At 49.1% G+C, this 17,542-nt stretch overlaps 9 protein-coding genes across 9 annotated transcripts; 4 read left to right on the forward strand and 5 right to left on the reverse strand.

The window, feature by feature from the left end:
• Positions 1-185: 185 nt before the first annotated feature.
• On the forward strand, positions 186-726 carry MCYG_08525 (uncharacterized protein; the record flags this gene model as incomplete). Its single annotated transcript, XM_002842648.1, has 2 exons — positions 186-353; positions 397-726. The coding sequence occupies 2 exons, from the start codon at positions 186-188 to the stop codon at positions 724-726; spliced, it is 498 nt and encodes a 165-aa protein (XP_002842694.1).
• Positions 727-1,315: 589 nt separating this feature from the next.
• On the reverse strand, positions 1,316-3,430 carry MCYG_08526 (conserved hypothetical protein; the record flags this gene model as incomplete). Its single annotated transcript, XM_002842649.1, has 1 exon — positions 1,316-3,430. The coding sequence occupies one exon, from the start codon at positions 3,428-3,430 to the stop codon at positions 1,316-1,318; it is 2,115 nt and encodes a 704-aa protein (XP_002842695.1).
• Positions 3,431-4,557: 1,127 nt separating this feature from the next.
• Positions 4,558-5,024, reverse strand: MCYG_08527 (vacuolar transporter chaperone 1; the record flags this gene model as incomplete). Its single annotated transcript, XM_002842650.1, has 2 exons — positions 4,558-4,904; positions 4,991-5,024. 2 exons carry the CDS (start codon positions 5,022-5,024, stop codon positions 4,558-4,560), a joined length of 381 nt encoding a protein of 126 aa, XP_002842696.1.
• A 434-nt stretch (positions 5,025-5,458) lies between these two features.
• Positions 5,459-6,142, forward strand: MCYG_08528 (conserved hypothetical protein; the record flags this gene model as incomplete). The annotated part of the gene is made up of 4 exons (XM_002842651.1): positions 5,459-5,485; positions 5,552-5,590; positions 5,676-5,738; positions 5,768-6,142. The coding sequence occupies 4 exons, from the start codon at positions 5,459-5,461 to the stop codon at positions 6,140-6,142; spliced, it is 504 nt and encodes a 167-aa protein (XP_002842697.1).
• Positions 6,143-6,608: 466 nt separating this feature from the next.
• MCYG_08529 (WD-repeat protein pop3) lies at positions 6,609-8,028 on the reverse strand (the record flags this gene model as incomplete). Its single annotated transcript, XM_002842652.1, has 4 exons — positions 6,609-7,280; positions 7,354-7,849; positions 7,930-7,951; positions 8,007-8,028. The coding sequence occupies 4 exons, from the start codon at positions 8,026-8,028 to the stop codon at positions 6,609-6,611; spliced, it is 1,212 nt and encodes a 403-aa protein (XP_002842698.1).
• A 662-nt stretch (positions 8,029-8,690) lies between these two features.
• On the forward strand, positions 8,691-10,463 carry MCYG_08530 (conserved hypothetical protein; the record flags this gene model as incomplete). The annotated part of the gene is made up of 1 exon (XM_002842653.1): positions 8,691-10,463. The coding sequence occupies one exon, from the start codon at positions 8,691-8,693 to the stop codon at positions 10,461-10,463; it is 1,773 nt and encodes a 590-aa protein (XP_002842699.1).
• Positions 10,464-11,134: 671 nt separating this feature from the next.
• MCYG_08531 (conserved hypothetical protein) lies at positions 11,135-12,458 on the forward strand (the record flags this gene model as incomplete). The annotated part of the gene is made up of 7 exons (XM_002842654.1): positions 11,135-11,182; positions 11,220-11,395; positions 11,429-11,459; positions 11,499-11,602; positions 11,630-11,798; positions 11,835-12,329; positions 12,387-12,458. 7 exons carry the CDS (start codon positions 11,135-11,137, stop codon positions 12,456-12,458), a joined length of 1,095 nt encoding a protein of 364 aa, XP_002842700.1.
• A 266-nt stretch (positions 12,459-12,724) lies between these two features.
• MCYG_08532 (cytochrome P450 2C38) lies at positions 12,725-14,251 on the reverse strand (the record flags this gene model as incomplete). The annotated part of the gene is made up of 1 exon (XM_002842655.1): positions 12,725-14,251. One exon carries the CDS (start codon positions 14,249-14,251, stop codon positions 12,725-12,727), a length of 1,527 nt encoding a protein of 508 aa, XP_002842701.1.
• A 1,034-nt stretch (positions 14,252-15,285) lies between these two features.
• On the reverse strand, positions 15,286-17,226 carry MCYG_08533 (cytochrome P450; the record flags this gene model as incomplete). The annotated part of the gene is made up of 4 exons (XM_002842656.1): positions 15,286-15,707; positions 15,791-16,432; positions 16,486-16,705; positions 16,975-17,226. 4 exons carry the CDS (start codon positions 17,224-17,226, stop codon positions 15,286-15,288), a joined length of 1,536 nt encoding a protein of 511 aa, XP_002842702.1.
• Between the last annotated feature and the right edge of the window lie 316 nt (positions 17,227-17,542).

Consider the following 17,542-nt stretch of genomic DNA (forward strand, 5'->3'; position numbering starts at 1 on the left):
ACTCGCACTCGGCTCAGGCGTTGCATTACGGGAAAGTGATGCCTAAAAAGATGAGACACCCTGCGATACAACCAACGCCGTGCTTGCATCCCTCAGCCTCGGCCAGTTTGAGTTATCTGACGTCGCACCTGTCTTTCGTCCGCGGCCGTCACCTTCCCCCATGTTGCGCTGGGGATTCTGCTGGCATGGCCCCCTGCATTTTCGGCTCTGCTGGGCCGAGCTACCCCGACTGGCAGTGTTCACGGCTTGCGGAGAGCTTTGTTGCTGTTTGGTACCTGACCCTGGTGGAGGCGCACGCAGCCACTTTTACTCCCAGTGCCGGCTTGGGTTCATACCCCCTCGAGTGTGAGCTCGTATGGTGGGCCATTGGTCTCAACGACTATGCCAGGGTGCTAGTGGACATGGCATGAGGTTTCACGTCCGCACGCCATCTGTGAAGCTCAACCACATACTGTTTTGAGCAACTTCCTAGGCTTACCTGTTGCTGCCACACCACCTGCGGCTGTCGCACGCATCAAGGGCCTGTGGCTCCAGGCATCGGAAGATGGCATGTTGGCTGCATACGAGCTGTGGCGCGACAGTTGTGTAGACAGCTCGCAGACCACGTCTCTCAATGCTTGGCTTCTGTGGGACTTTCTCTGGTGCCCGCGACCCCCTCTCGTATCTGCCGTCCGTTTCGCCGCTTCGCAGGTTAGGGAACGACTCTCACAGCGGTCACGAACTTGAAAATTTGACTTGTATCTCATTTTTTTGATAAGGGTTCTCTTGCAATTGCACGGACTCTACCGTTGAATTTAGAGATCGACATATTAGGTGCGGATTGGTAGATGGTAGATGGTTGGATCCTTCATGGACGTTTTTTGATGAGTAACGTTATAGTCTCCCGGTAATAAATAGTTCATTGCTAGAAAAATGTATACTCTTCAGCTGTATTTAGTATATCACACGAAAAAATGAGTAGAGCCGCTGGCTTCCCACCATGTAGATTAAGCGGTTGTATCAAAAAGACGGGACAAGACAGAAACAGCCAACCCCTTAAGCTTACCCAGATTAAAAAGAAGTTCAAGAAGGTCGCTATACTCGAAATAATAACACGGTAATAATAAGGTGTATAGAAGGGAGAAAAAAAAGAAAACAAGGATTAAAGAAACCTGTGGGAAGTCATAAAAAGGTGGTCGTAAAACGAAGCATGCAATGCTTGACACTCTAATGGATATGAAATAGAACTGCTTGCTGTACGGCGGCATAACAAGTTTGTTCATGGACTAAAAAAAAGTACGCGCAGAGGTGGTATGTATGTATGTGCGTAAAAGGGCTATCGATATCGTTTCTTGCTATCACGACTCGGCGGGGCGATAGGCTTGGTGTTAATATGAGATACATTCTTGGATCCTGACAAGTCGTCCTTTCTAGTGGCGCCGTGTCGAGTTGGGGTTGTAGGTATAGGAGGCTGTGTGTGGTGTTTGGCAGGGCCAGAGAGATGGCTTGTAGAGTTCGACGCATGGGAATCACCGTTGGGATCGTCTCCATCTTGTACTTCGACATCGTCGAATTTGTTCCCTTCGTTCTCTGACCCGGATGAGCTTGGGCTAGGGCTCTCGGACTCTGAGGGGGCCTCGTAATCGCCATCATCGCTGACTAGGCTCGGCGCCTGGTTAGATTCGACAGTATTAGGACTGAGGTTTGGAGAATTGGAGTCGGCCATGTCGATGTCTCGACCGGCCTGGAGGTGCCTCTCTCCTGTGATGCGTCCTGACGACGAAGGCAGTGTTGGTGATGTCTGAAAGCGGGCGGGCGATCGATGGTTGAGACTCCGTTTATCCATCCCTTTCCGGCTACCGGGTCTCTGAGGCTGTGAGGAGGCATAGACTGTGCGAGTGGGTAGTCGGTTATTTCGAATTCTGAGCTGGGAGGAAGCGTGATTCGCCTGAGTGTGGGGTGTATCCTCTGTCTCACTGTCTGAGTTGTCATCAGAGAGAAGCATGTCGATGTCTGGCTTTGTAAAGGCATCGTTCACGATATGAGATAGGTCTATGTCAATGCCCTTCCAGAGCATCAAGGAAGACAAATGAGGCGTCTGTGGCGAGGCCTTGAAGGTAGAAGCTGGAGAGACATTCGGCCCTTTGAAATTCCGTTTGGGCGTATGGGACTTGGGTAACGGCTGAGAAGAAGAAGAACTAACGGGCTGCTGCAGGGGAGGGCTGGCCTTTGTCTGCGGGCCTTGTTTTGCCCCTTTGGCAGGATCGGTTTGAAGGGCAGATCGAATCAAGGGATGCACGTAGCCGGCAGGGCCAGCGGCGGGCGCCTCATTCTGTCCGCCAACTACGGTCCCAGCTTCGTCAACCTCGACGGGCTCACCCGAGGCGGCAGCTGCCGCATCGTGACTCGCAAAACTACGGTTATGCGCAATTCGGCAGTGATTGATGAAACCCTGCGTGCTGGAGAAGTTGTCTCGCCTGCAATCAAGGCACACCAATTTGACGAGCTGGCCATCCGACTTGCGTTTTATGATCATCGGGCCGACTTTGTCCTTTGGTGGAGGGTATCCGCTCGAGAGGGCCTGTAGTTTAGCCCCAGCAGCACCGCGCTGGGAGCGTGAGGATGCCGTGGTCGCGTCAGCCCATGCGGCACGGGTGGTCCGCCCATCTAGCGGGCTCTTGCCGGCGCCAGATGACGGCACCATGTCAGCCTCGCCCCCGTCGAATCGAGGGTCTGGGAGAAGCCACCGGGCATAGTGGCGGGTATAGGCTCCATTGTTTGCACCCCAAGGCGAGGGAGAAGCTGGTGGACGAGGATTGCTGCGTGGCATCACCGCAGGGCCAGTACCATTGCTGACAGCGGCCAAGGGCCCCGTCAGACCGGATCCGGGGTACGGAATCTCGCCACAGCGACGGAGCTGCTCCAGGGCGACCTGGCACTTTGCCATCTCCTGTTCTATCATCCGTAGCTCATCGTGCTTCAGCAGGACCTCCAGGCTAAGCTGCGACTCCAGGGTCTGGCGCAACTCTTCGGTGTCCATGGTACGCGCCGCCATGGGTTGCCGGAGATCGCTGATTCTGGGTATGTCCAGCTTGTTGGCGGCGCTCGCAGAGTCGGGATCGGAAGGCTGTCGGTCTGGCACTACTCCGGAGTCTGGCGTCTCTCTTGAACGGTCGATGTCATTGCTCTCAGATGCGGTAATATCGCGCAGAGTGCTTAGTTGGAAGCCAACAACCGCAGCATCTGGCGACACAGGCTTATCATCCTCCCTCGTCACTTCTGAGCCAGCAGAATCGGACCTTTTTCGCTTCAACTTCTGCTGTGTTGGTGAACGGGGACTCGGCGCGGGAAACTGGCTCTGCTCCGACACAGCCATGCCCTTCACTGCTCGCTCCTGCGCAGTTACCGGTTGACCCCTAGCAGCGGAAGACCAGGGCAGCAGACGGAACATGCCATATATGAGAGCGATTCTTTGCGGAGGTATGTATTCAGTTCAGTTCGGAGCGGAGGTAGTAGACATATATATTTTCTACAGGGGACCGGCCGCGACCACCATCGTAGGCCACCAGGGCTGAGAGGAGAAGGGGTCTGCCGTCGTCTGGACGGTATCCGGCGAGCGCCCTCGACAGCGCGATCTGTCTTTCAGCGGGACGGGGACGAGGACGGCGTCTCCAACCCAGAAAACCGCTCCAAGGGCCGGGAAACCAGGCGTGTTTCAGGTACGGGAAAAAGCCAAACCGGGGCGGTTCGTCGTTCTGCGCATGTATATCTAGGCAGCACCACGGACGGGGGCGACGGTGCAACCGTAAGGTCTCGTACGCTGCGATGAGCCAGCTTGCGGGCAGCGGTCGGACGGGAAGTGTGTTGTATATGTCGAGTTTGGTCGTCCGTTCAGTCTTTTGAGGCTGTGACGTTTTCGACGGGGATGAAGAAGTTTGGTTTGACTCTGACCAACCAGCGCTCGCGACGGCCACCACATATAAGACGGCGGCGATATAAAGAGGGACAGGAGGATGCTACCGATATAATACATCTAATACGACGGGCCAGATGGCGATGGATGCTTGACAAGATGCAGTGTAACTATTATGGGAGAGAGGCTGTTCATAATAGTCTACTATAGTCTACTATGGAGTATATATCAAGTGGAAGCTCGTGGATCTGCTGCCTGAGGAGAAGCCGGCTGCAAGACTCTGGCATCTGTTGATACGTAGAGGCTCCTGGGACAAAACATCGAGCTGTCTATTTGATATGCAAGACGCAGCGCTTGCTCGGCCAATCGGATGAGTGCAGAACAAGATATAGAACTGTATAGCTGCTGCTCCCATGACATGTGTAGCCTTATAGTCAGTTATATTCACTTTACACGCTGATAACACACATCGCCAGGAAAAAGAGGATATAAAAATTACACTCGTCAAGCACAGGTACGTATAGACATGTTCCAACAATATATAAACACATTTCCCACAACCAGAACGTGCTACGGTTTCCAACTGCTCTTGCACCCATTCGCCGTGCACCAAGACACATCCAACAACGTAGACGTAACACTCCAAGAAGCTCCCCCCAACCCGCTTATTTGGCAGCGCCCTGTCGGAACCGCAGCACGAAATTGACGATGACGGCCGCAAGCAGGGCGATGGCCAGCACCGTGGGGCCGAACCGGTCGTCGAAGCCGCTCTGTCCCCGCCTCCGGATGCTCTGTGCTCGCCAGTGGAACGTCACTAGCGCATATATCATGGCGGCCATGGCAACGAACGTGAAAAGGGCAGCACTGATCTGGCCGACCCGGTCACCGAAGTTGAGCAGGCCAATGGCCAGGCCGCCGAGGATGATGGTGAAGTTGAGCCATGAGAGGAACGTTCGTTCGTTGGCGAAGAAGACCTTGGGCTCAACTCGGGTGGGCAACGCAATTCTCTTGCCTGTTTGATCGTAAGCTTCACTTCCGTTTACTCTCTCAGCTGTGCAAAGACGTCCGCCGGCCCGACGACTTGGTTCGGTAGCTTACCTGGAGCTGACTGCAGGAGGGGCTGGCTAGACATGACGAGCCGAAGTATGGACGGCGAAGAACCGCGGGTGGGTGTGCAAGAGCTCTGCAAGCAATTGAACGTAGACCTGAGCTCTGTATATATTATATATAATCGTGCTTCGTTAAATGTAAAATCATGGCCGGCTGAAGAATCGCCAACATCAACTTTTTTCGGTTTTTCTCTCTTTTGCCACTTTCGGCTCAAGAGCTGTCACGTGGCTGGGTAAGTCACATGATTGGTTTACTTATGTAATACTTATAAAGCGACATTATATAATCTACAGTCTGACATAATCACTTGATCGAGGGCTCGAAAAGTAAACAAGCAGAAGAAAAAGGTCGACTTTGCCGGTGATATATTCATTCCTGCAGCGATCGAATATCGTTGTCGACACCGGACGGACGCTCCTTATTCCTTTTCTCGCGTAGCAGCATCGGACAGACGACATGGCGGTTGAACCACATTCGAGCTCGGTATGGTTAACCCCTGTGTTCCTGCTAAGCAGCGCATCCCAACTGACATTTGAAACCATTACATAGCCAATTCCTGTGGAACAGCTCACCAAGTTCGCAACGGAGGTTAATATCTCTTCCTTGCTCCGTTTACACGCCATTGCGCATCTGTTCGGCGGTTGTCAACATACTAACACAACCCACCAACTAGGCATGCGATACCACACTCGAAGGCGTCGAGCAGTATGACCACGAAAAGGTCTCGGAATGGAGCGCACAGATAATAGTACGGTTCCCCTTCAGTCAGCCGCTGCATTGCATACTCTACCGCAGCATCAGGGCCAGGGACTAACATCGATTGCTGCCGCACAGAAACAAGTCCTTCAATCTCTTATTGCCGCGATACCCTCTGACGAAAACGACAATGAAGACAGCAAGCCAGACCACTCAAAACCCACATATCGGTTCAACGTCACCTGCACAATCATACAGCAAGGCTTCTCAAGCAAAGAGGGGTCTACCACCGTCGAGGCTGCTGGGCGACGGGGCATGCACTGCGCGTCAGGGGCGTACTGGGACACCAAACACGACGGCATGTGGACGTACAAGCATCCTGCTGGAGAGGAAAAGGGCATGGACCTGGTCTTGAACATCGTCTGGTTTGGATCTTTGAGATAAATTACGAGGGAGCGGAACACACAAACATCAGGCAGCCCCCCTCTTTTTATTCCCCCTTTTTTTTTTCTGGAAAATGTACAACAATCTCCAGGATGAGAAGATTTTGGATTCTGGGGAGAGTACATGAGTGGTTGGACTAGAACACCCGCTTGGAGACTCCTTTCTGGCACCAGGGTGATGCGGAAAGCCTCCATATTACGCATACTTATACCAGGTCATATAAAACAGCTGGTAGGTGAGAGTGGGATGTATATGTTACTTCTTTTGAATCCTATACCATCTCCTACACCGATAGAATGGATAGAATTGAACTGCGTCTGTTTCATAAATCATACATAATTCCCTCCATACACTAAATTATCCTGAAAGTAGCTGGAACAAAACGCCGTGGTAACATGTTAACGCCAGGCTAAACCAGAGCCAAGGAAGCAGAAAGTAGATATCAAAAATGAGGAAAGGTGCGCCTTCACCGTGGCTCAGAGTAATCATTCAAGGCAACACACACTGCACCCCGATGGTGGCCTTGGTACTGGCGAATGACCTGCCCTGATGAAAGCTCCCACAGACGTGCACAGTGGTCACTAGAGACCGTAACCAAGTATGCAGAGTCAGCTGAAAAGGCACAGTCCCACACCCACCGCTGATGGCTTGCCAGCGTTGTCTCCAGATAGAGCGTATTAGTTGTAGGATCCATGGGAGGCCCGTCTAGCAGGGAGACAAACGGCTGATCCGACACAAAACTGTCGTTCTGGATAATCTCGGATGCAGATATTTCCGTATTGCCGCCAGATTTAATGACCGCAGAGCTCGCCGGGGACCCTTTTCCATTCCATTCAATTCTGCTCTTTGTCGATGCCCTTCCAGTTTGTCTCCCGTTTGCTTCTTCTCCATTTAGAGAGGCCTTCTCGCCAGCTTCCTTTGCTTTCTCCCTGGCCGCAACAGCCATTTTTGCAGGCCCATACTCCGGGTCAAGCGACCAGACTTTGGCTGTGTGGTCAGCCGAACATGTTGCTAGGTGCTTGACATCTGGTGAGAGTAAGACTCGGGTAAGGTAGTCTTTATGGGCTTGGAAGGTTGCAACAGGGACAATGCTCGTTTCATCCTGGTTTTGAAGCATTCGCCATAGGTATACATTTCCCTGTTCGGATATCACCACAACGGTAAGCAGCTTGTTCGGCATATAGATGTAGGAATGCTAGGAGGAGCATTACCTTGTTATTACCAGCACAAAGCAAGGAGCCATCACTGGCAACGCTGACACTGGCCATGGATACATCTTCCTCGGGTATAAGCTGGTGTGTACACCTGCTCTCACCCAAATCCCACACTCGGATGAAGCCAGATCCATCCGCGCTGATCAGTTCGCCCTGGTTCGGGTGGATCACCACATCATTGACAGGAGCCTTGTGCGTGTAATTCCGCTGCAGCGTCCCCGATCTTACATCCCAGACCTTCACCGTACAATCTTCAGAGCTGGTAACCATCCACTTTCCTTCACAGTGGAACGCGACTCCAGTAATATTATTGGTATGGCCATCAAACTTCATGACCGGGTTTGGATTTGACGACCGGATATCGTAGAGGTACACGCGATGACGGCCTGCAGCGGCTACAAATCGTTTATCTGGGGTAATGCATAATCGGTTGACTTGCGACTCTGGATGCTGGATTGTTCGTGAACATATGCCCGAAAGGGCTTCCCAGAAGCTAGACAGCGCGTTAGTCGTATAAAACTCCAGCTCAACTCGGCGCTTCTCTTCCGCCACCGTATCCAGCAGCAAACATACCGGATAATATGATCGTAACCAGCTATGCCCCTCGTTAGTTGCTATGATGAAGCTGAAGAAGCGGGACGGCGACCTACCAGTACAAAGGATCACACTCATAGTTGCAGCACAAGTCTTGCTACTCTGGATATGGCTTCAACAGCTATAAAAAGGTCACCACGGCTGAACACTTGGTCATATCCCTTTTCCTTCATCTCTTTTCACGTCGTTTCTTACAACTCTCGAGCTCGAAGAAACCGGCGGATCGGCTAAACGTTTTGCCGGGTGGATGTTGAGCCTCAAGTACTTCCACTCTGTATATTCAGCTCTACGAAGACTTATAGCCCATAGCTTTATTTAAATACGGTATCAAACGATAGCTCTACTTGTAAATAGTCTTCTGATAAGAAAGTATTCTGGTACATGTCTGGCACGGTGAGATATTCTCAAAAGCACATCAAGACCAGTTACTCTGTCGGAACATCAATAATCCTGCATAAAAAGTGACTCCGACATAAAACACTGAAGAAAAATGATTCATCCTCTCCACAAACCTCAGAGCAGCTAGATAGAAGCGGGATAACAAGTGGACAGCAGGAAACCCTTTGCAACGAACATTTGACTTAGTTCAAGAACTGCTTCCCTCACAGACTTGTTAAGAGACGACTACTACTAGCTTGGAGAGGGTTCTTCGGTTGAGATCTATGAGCCCTTGTTGACAGGCTCGTAGTGTCAAGAACCCCAGCAGGATTGCACTGTGATGCTTCAAGCTCCATAACAAGATGCAGTCACTGTCATCAGAAGGTATTTATGCTTCTTTACAGACACGCTGTTCCTCTCCCTCCCAAAGCCCTCATGAGCTTCAGAAAGACGTCTCTTCCAACTCTCCGCCAAATATGAATCAAGGCCTGGAGCTTACAAACTTCACTGAACCACAGCTGCAGAATTTGTGGGATTTTCCCGGTGAACTGGAAGGACTCGAGGGGTTCGACACGCTCCCCGACATTGGCCTCTTCGAAGAAGACGGCGGTTTGGACTATCAAGATGGATTAGACGGGCTCGTGGACTCGAGGAGGGGCGATGATGGCAACACCAACAACCTCCCACAGAGGGACAGCACACTCATCGATACTATATACCCGGCACAAGGGCAAGCGGACGCCGGTGCCCGTCACCCCTTGTTGCGAGACGGATGTGCACACGCCTTGACGGAGATGACGGACGTGGGTAAGCATACACTCAAGAGGCCCTTTAATAGCATAGATGATGCCACGAATACCCCTATCGACGAGTCGTCCGAAACAGCGAAAAGACAGTGCCAAATCATACTCGCCAGGCCCAACAACTCTTATCATGGTGAAAAAGATCCCTCGTCTTGCAGTCATGGTGCTCCTGCGTCTCAACATACCAACCACGGTGCATCCACTGTTATTCAAGGAGCATCAAACTATTCGAGTACTTCTGGAGAGAAAGTTAGGCTTCATATGCTATCTCTGCCGCCGAGCGTACAGCAATCCCCCAATGACACTTCCCGAGCGCAGCGTGAACCATCTGTTGACTCGTTATTTGATGACTTGGACGATTCAACTGTGCCTCCTTCACACCATCAACCTTTGTCTTTACCAGGCTCCACGCGGCTCACCGTATCGCCGTCTATTTTATCGCCTCCTGAATCTCCTCTCCCCGAGGAGCCTACCTTTTCAAAGTCACAATGGCCTAAAGCCGTGTCTGAGATCATCAGAAAGAACAACAGTATCGAGAACCAGGATGTCGTCAGCTCTATGTATCGAGAGATCTTCACCATGCCCCGCAATGCGCAGAAATACATTTCTCCTTATCCGCGTATGGGCGGGCCTTTGGGCTACCTGCCCTCGACCCCAGTGGCTCATGTTAAGTGCGTGGAGGTAGCAAAAGATACCGTTGCCAACCGAATGAACCAATACCGTAAGATAATCCATAAATTGAGATACGACCGCGACAAGTATCTTTGGCTTTCTACCGAGTGGAACGCTGTTGATTCAAAGACGGGAAAGACAAAGGCTCAGCAAACGAAAGAGGAGTGCTCGGGTCTGAGGCGATCAATCACTCTAAGAAACAAGGCAGTCAACGAGGCCATGGCAGAGACAGAGTTCTGGCGCAATAAATATCGAAATCTTGAAACTGCATACTGCAATCTTGCCAATCAGTATAAAATTGCCACCGCTTCGAATAACAGATTGAACACTCCTGCCTCTCAGCCACAGCCTGCCTCTCAACCCTCCTCCCAACCGGCAACTAGGACTCCAAGCATATCCTCAACACCATGTTCTGAACCCGTTAGCATCGACCTTACCGCGGAAGAGCCAGGAACCTCTGACCCCACGTTACTTAGCCAGACGTCGTCTCTCCCAGAGCCTCGCACTTCCGCCTTGAGCCGTATGCGTAAGAAGAGATACAACTGGCTAAATAACGGCCAACCCTTCCCCAAGGCGAATGTTACAGAGAATAATGGTGATGATGACGAAGAAGATGAGCTAAGTCAGATGCTGATGCGAGAACTCGAAGCCTCCACCTGAGATCATCATACGTCTGTTTTCTTTTCTTTTCTTTTCTTCTTAATTATCACCATTCTTTAACAGATTTTGGTGTCTCATACCTTGCGCTTTTCATGTTCGCCTTCACCTGATACTATTCGATGTCAGAGTTTTCTTTTTTCCTCCATATTCTATAAATAACGCCGTATATGATACCCCTTTTCATAGGTACACGACTAATGCCATAGCTGTTTCGTTTCCTCTCATTCTACGTTTACTGTATTGCTTGTTTGTCCTTCTCAGTAGGGATAATCAGCCTTGAATAGTGCACAGCATATCCAGACCAAATAAGAATCGAAGCCCATAACAGGTTAACTAAACCGCCTGTTGCATCCAAGTAATTTACTGCCGACCTGTTCATCGTTCAAATCCATGCGCAGAAAAGATAAGGACGGGGCTTGATATAACCCAGCTATGTAGTATGCTGAGCTGCTCCCCACATAGAATATATACATTCACTACTTTCTCAAAGTCGATAATACCAATTCTATATTCACCAAAAGACAAAGAACCTCATTAACCATAACTAGTCACGTGTAACCAGTTATTTAAAGGCTCCCAAAGCTTCAACTTCCTCTCAACCTCTCAAGATGTGGTTGTGATGTGTGGGCAGCGATGATACCACATATACCGTTCGGCCAAAGGCTTATACCATGGTGGCAGCGGGTACCAATATGAATCGCTGCACCACTTATATGCATGTATGCCTGACGAGCACCTCGCCATGGCAGAAGCGAGCTGAAAGACCCCAGGCGCAAAGAGCTTGTTGAATGCCTGAATACACTGAGAGGCCGAGAAGCTCCTCCAGCCGTCCTTCCGCCTCTATTCTGGGCAGGGATCTGGTTTTCGGACTTGGAACACCTGGAAGCTATCGTCACTGAGTTCTCTAATGATATGGAGGAATGTACCACTAAGTACAAAGAATATTGTTAAATCCACCGACAAAGAGTCAACGACGATGGCAATAATAATACTCCTGCACCGACTAGACGGCCGGATGATTCATGACATTCCAAGGTACGCCGATCTAAGAGCATTTCAGGAGGGGTGAGCGGCTCCGTATATTTCTGCTATCCATCTATTCAATTATTCACGTGTATATTCTTATATATATTTCTAGTGCCATAAGAGAGACAAGATGTGCGTAGTCACCAAAGTGACAGGACCATGTTAAGCGGCACATGTTATACCATCCATCCGGTTTTGGTTCTAAACCACAAGTGGCGCGCACCTACTTTTGGAACTCTTCGTTGTTTTTGGAATCCAGACAAAGTAAATAAGTGGCATCAATCCGTCGAGCAAGCTTCTACAGAATCTATACGGAATTGAGTCCTTCTGGCCCCGCGTGTCCACCACCACTGGGACAAGCAACTATTTGCTCTGGGGCCAATAGAGCGATCAGATGACAAGTCACTATGGCTTAAGTTATACTGGCTCCGTGACTCCCGAATTCCCTCTTTTGCTTCAGAGGGATTATCTCGCTGTGAGGCACCAACAATGCCCAGCGATCTCGAATCTGGTGGCTCTATATCCAAGTATGATGTTGCGCCAAACCTCCGGTTATACAACTACAAGACAGATGCTCGGATTGTGTCGAGAAATACTATTACTATCTGGACCGAAGACCCAGACGGCCTTCCACTGCCAGAGATTGAATTCTTTTGTTTACATGGCTTCTTCATAGAGTCACTTTACTTAAAGCTGCGGCAAGCCATAATCAAGATGAGGATGACGACGGTTATTATGAAGATTATTGTTATTATTATGACAACGGCTTTGAGCCCGAGCCGATTATTACGGAGCGTGAGTTCAGCTAACCCCTCGGAGACAAGCTCCTCTCTACACTCGGTGATCCCCCTGTTTCATTGATGGGTTAAAGATTATCTCTATCGCACCATATCTTAGCTCCTACCAGCTTGGAGTAAGTTTTCAGGCCACCAGCACACCATATTAAAGGCCTACACTTTATTGCTCTAGCACAGTTACTACGGTAGGCGAGTTCACCAGTTTATCCTTCGAGTGAAATTCCTTGCACGCGATAACCCTTCTCTCACTTTGATATATATACAGATACATATGATACCCTTATATAGTTAATTAATATGATATTCTGAAATTGCTAGCAGGACAACGTAGCTCACTCTGTTATCTCTTTGGTGCTGATAATTTAAATAACGTATACAACTAGGAGGTACACTGCAGCGAGTCCAGTGGGCTTAAAAGCAACAGCACGAACGTCATGGCTAATACTTGTCACTAGGCTTGATCTCGTTGAGGATAACATCCAGGTCCTTTTCACAGGTCATGCTCTCATGCTCTATAATCTCCTGATGCCTCGGGCTACGGATGTCGAAGGCGGCCTCGAAAGGCATCGGCTGTGAGTCTTGGCTCTGTGACATGTTATCCGGGTCGATCTCCTTTTTCATCCCATTCTCATCATAGACATGGTTGAAGTTGAATGCCCAGAGCATCCGTGATACCACTGAAAACAGAGAGTCACGGGCTATATACTGCCCAGGACAAGCTCGTCTACCGAAGCCGAAAGTACAGGCTGGCAGCTCCGGGTCATCAATCCATCTCTGCGGCCTGAAGTTGCTAGGATCACCAAAGGTTTCCTCATCGTGCTCGAGCGACCAGTGGTTGGTTGCCACCGGAGTACCCTTTGGAATCCTGTAGCCCATGTACTCGTCGTCCTGGATAACCTCATGAGGCATTCCCGTAACGGCGATGGGCCTCCATCTCTGGAATTCAGCTATAAAGGCATTAACATAGGGCAGATTTGGCATGTCATCAAATGTCGGCAGCCTATCGAACCCTACAACTCGGTCAAGCTCTTCCTGGGCCTTCTTGACAGCATCTGGGTGCAACACTGCCGCCATTACAAAAACGCTCAGAGACATTCCTACGGCGTGTCCGGCTTCGAAGAGGCTCGAAATAGTCCACAGTACCTCTTCCCTGCCGACTTTATACCCTTCTTTCCCCTCAATCATGGCCTTGGACCAATTCCAGGAACCCGACTCAAGTGCAGCATCTGTTAATCGTTTGAGTACCTGATACTGCTCCTTGTTGGTCTTTTGTGACCTAGCTTTCCATCCACCGAAGAAGTTCAGTACATAAACGAGCCATGGGTAAGGCTCTATAACATGGTTATCCTGAAGCGCCTTCTCGACATCCATCAGGTTTTCAATATATCCTGGGGGATATCTCTCCCCCAAGTCAGTGATTCTCCTGCCATACATCAACACAAGGAGCAGATTAGCCTGATAGAGGTCGAAGAGGTCCATAAACTGGCTTCCATCTAACAGTATCTTGTGCAAGAGCTGTTTGCTTTCGACATCTTGAAGAACGCGATATCGTTTCGCCATGCTAGAATTGACAAGAGTCATCTGGAGACGGTTACGCTGTTTCCATCTCTGCCCATATGGCAGAAACGTTGTCGAATCGCCGTTGAACCCATAGTCTCCTAAGCCAACATAGTGTGGGCGAGAGCTATAGATGCTTCCTCGCTTATCCAGGAGATCTCTGGCCGACTGGTATGATCCGAGCAAGATCACCGTCCTCAGTCCGCATTTGACCGTGAGTATTGGGCCATACTTGTCGTGCCATTCTTTGTACTTCTTCCATCGGAAATTCTTTGGTATCTGATGCAAGTTACCTATCACCGGCAGCGATGGGGGCCCGGGGGGCAGTGGCGGACGTCGATGGAAGAATCGGGGCGCAAAATAACAAATAATCAGACAGAGTCCGATGAAAGCTAGCGGGGAAAACATCTTCCTCTCACCTGTGTTCTGACGTCCCAAGGGTATCGAAGCGAGACTTATGGTACTCTGTTTTCTGGCTGGCGTAGGGCTTGACTAACAGCAAAGTAGAGGAGTTCACTTTTATACCCATGAAGTGTGAATGCATGTTCCAATGTGTGCGGTAAACTAATTTTGCATGGTATTTACTCTGTATGAAACGCTCCAATACTTGGGTCACCAATTGCTAAAAGGTCTTTGAAACCAGCCCGGTTGACTTGTGCTTCACTCGATCTTATTTTTGGGTATAAAACAAATGTGGAACTGCAGGCGGTGGCTGGCTGTATGGTCATACATAGTAGTAAGCTATGTACTATGTATGCACGCTAACATAGCTCGTCACATAGTAGCTATTGCCACATACTTAGTTAAATGCCCATCAGCAGGCGGGCTTGAAGGTTGAAGTGAAGCACGGCGAAAATTACACACTGTGGCCGCTGTGGGAGATGAGTTGTCATGGATGATCATCGCACAAACTAGTTATGAGTGTTAACTAAATAACTTAATACATAGCTATGTAGGAGCTCGCAGATAGGGAAGATCCGTAAGTCGCTGGCTGGTCAATCCCATTTTCCAGCAATCCTACATAGTAAAGCTTGGTTATTATCTTCTTCTGATGTCGTGAAGTCAGAAAGGGGCATAAACGTTAACATAGGAATTCTCATATCTTTTCTGCAAAATGCCTACAATCTCTTATTACTCCGTAGTAGTAGACACTGAGCGTTTAGTAACAGGAGCCCTCAAATAAGAAAAATCTTGAGACTATGGGTGGCTACACATTGATTATTTAGCATTAATATAACTGAATTTGACAGTGACCCGGAATAGTATCTTATCGTGTTCTAAGTGCGCGTTTGGCCGTGTTATTCTAATGGGGATGCATTTAACTGTCTGTGAACCAACTCAGAAGGTGAAGGAAACGATGTCCTTCTCTGATCATAAAAACAAAAACCACAAACTGTTCTGAATCCGATTTAAACCAAAGGCCCGTAGGGAGATATATCTATCTACTGGCGGCTCTTGTATCTCATCTTGATTTCCGGGTTCAGGATCGCGACAGCATCCACAAAGACGTTGAAATCCGGAGATTTGCCGTCTTCATGTGCAAATTCCATATTGTAGGCCAATAGCATTTTCGCAGCCATGAGCTGGCACAGTCTGATACCCAACACTCGAGCAGGACATGACGAGATGCCGAGTCCAAACGGCACCCACCTTTCGTTAGGCGAAACGGTGTCGCGGTGTATGTCACTAGCAGTTAGATCTGTGCTGTAGAAGCGGTTACCATCAAATTTGGTGGGGTCAGGGTAAAACTCAGGATCCAGATGGGTGAATTGACCGGATGTAGTGATATTCGTCCCTGGCGTGAAAGTCATACCCAAGGACTTAATTGTCACTGGGTCCTTGACAACCTGACGGCTTCCAGCAACTAGATAGGTGACCGTTAGTACGTCCTCATGGTTGCTAAACTAAAATAAATAAAAAAAGAAAAAGTCAGATATAACAACTTACCCAAGTTAATCCCGTCCATGCGGAGGACCTCTCGGCTGAAGCTCTCGAACTTGGGCGTCTTGTTAAACATATCGAAACTCCATTTGCCATCGTCTAGTCTCAAGGCTTCGGCCAATTCTGCTCTGATGGGCTCGACAAACTCCGGATGGCGTAAAAGTCGTGCGAGGAAAGCGCTTAGAATCATCGTCGTGGGCTCGACCGCTTCAAAGAACATGAACATGGTCTCATCGGCCATCATGTCAATATGATGTTCTTCGTCCTTAACCTCTCCTTTTCTGCTCAAGGGACCCTTTTTCAAGGCAAGCTCAACCATTGAACTGGTATAGAAGTGATCATCGGTGGTCGGTTGGCTCTCTCGTTTCTGCTTAATCAGGCGTCTGAGTTCTGGCAAGATAGTCTTCTTCATTGATTTCATGCTAGACCTGATCTGATGGCACTCAGACGCAAATAGCTCAAGAAGAGGCCCCATTACCCGGGGAAATGCCTCGTATAGATGCGTTCGTGCCTCAACCTGGCCAACATAAGCTCCCATTTGCGTTGCAAGCCCTGCTTCACGCCCAAACCCAGGGTGGAACACCAGGAGAACACCAATGTCAACCATAACCTTCAACGAGATGTTGAAGATCGAGTCTTCTTTCCAACCTATTCTTATATTTAGGGTCTTGAATCATATATTGGGCCAAAAGGGTACATACTCTTTGACTGGCCAATATATTGGGTGATACTATAGTCTGCCTCCTTCATGATTAGGGGATCTAGCTTTTCTAGAGATAACAGGCATGTTAGTATCTGAACTAGCACGAAAATCAATGTTATATAGGTTAACTTTCTCAAGGAGCTCAACTTGTTGCAAGCTTGCATGGCCTCGACTGGAATCTTCCAGCCGGCATCCAGGATATGGTTGAAATTAATTTCCTATACCAACACCATTAGATCAATTCAAAAAGGCATACACAAACAAGTAAATCATCACGTACATCCGACATCATGTGTCTCATGCTCAGGTTATCTTTGGGTAGGTTGTAGAATTCCTTGCCGCAATGATGTGGAAGCACGATCATATCGCCTGAGCCTCCTGGCAGAGGTACGGCCCAAGGTTTGCCTTTTTTGCTATACTGCTAACCGTAAGCATAATGGAAGTGAAGCAAAGTGCATCAATTAGGATAGACAATTTAACAATTTACCTCCGTATACCCTCGTGAAAATCCCTCTATGTAGTTATGGCCGGAGCTCCAGAGTCGTAGGCGTGGGCTGAAGTAACTTTTGTCGTCCATGAGAGGGATATTGCCGAGAAATCTCCTTCTCTTCCAGCCATGGTGATAGTCTGCAGCGATAACGAAAAGAACGAACGTGAGAACCAAGGCAAGAACACTCCCAAGGAAAGGAAGGACGATAGCCTGGGGCACCAACAGCCCGTCCACAAACAACGGGAACATTGTTCTCTCTCGTTCCTTTGATAGTATTTTCAGATATGAGAATGCAAGGCGAGACGTTGGTGAGGAGTGAACAGGTAGGAATATTCTTCCTATTCTTTAAATGGGAAAGAAACTTGTTCTTGTTCATCCTGAAGGAATTCGCGGCAGTTCCTTCGTAGCTGATATTTGCAAAGATTTGCGCTTGTAACATCTGGTGTAATATTTCACAAGTTATTACAAAGACCGGTGGCATAAGTGATGTGGGTTTTCTGGGGGGGCTTTCAAATCTCAATTTTGAGACTTGCTAAAGCCAGCTTCATTCCTGAACGAATTGAAA

This window comes from Microsporum canis, genomic scaffold (assembly GCF_000151145.1).
Source record: "Microsporum canis CBS 113480 supercont1.9 genomic scaffold, whole genome shotgun sequence".
Lineage (NCBI taxonomy): Eukaryota > Fungi > Ascomycota > Eurotiomycetes > Onygenales > Arthrodermataceae > Microsporum > Microsporum canis.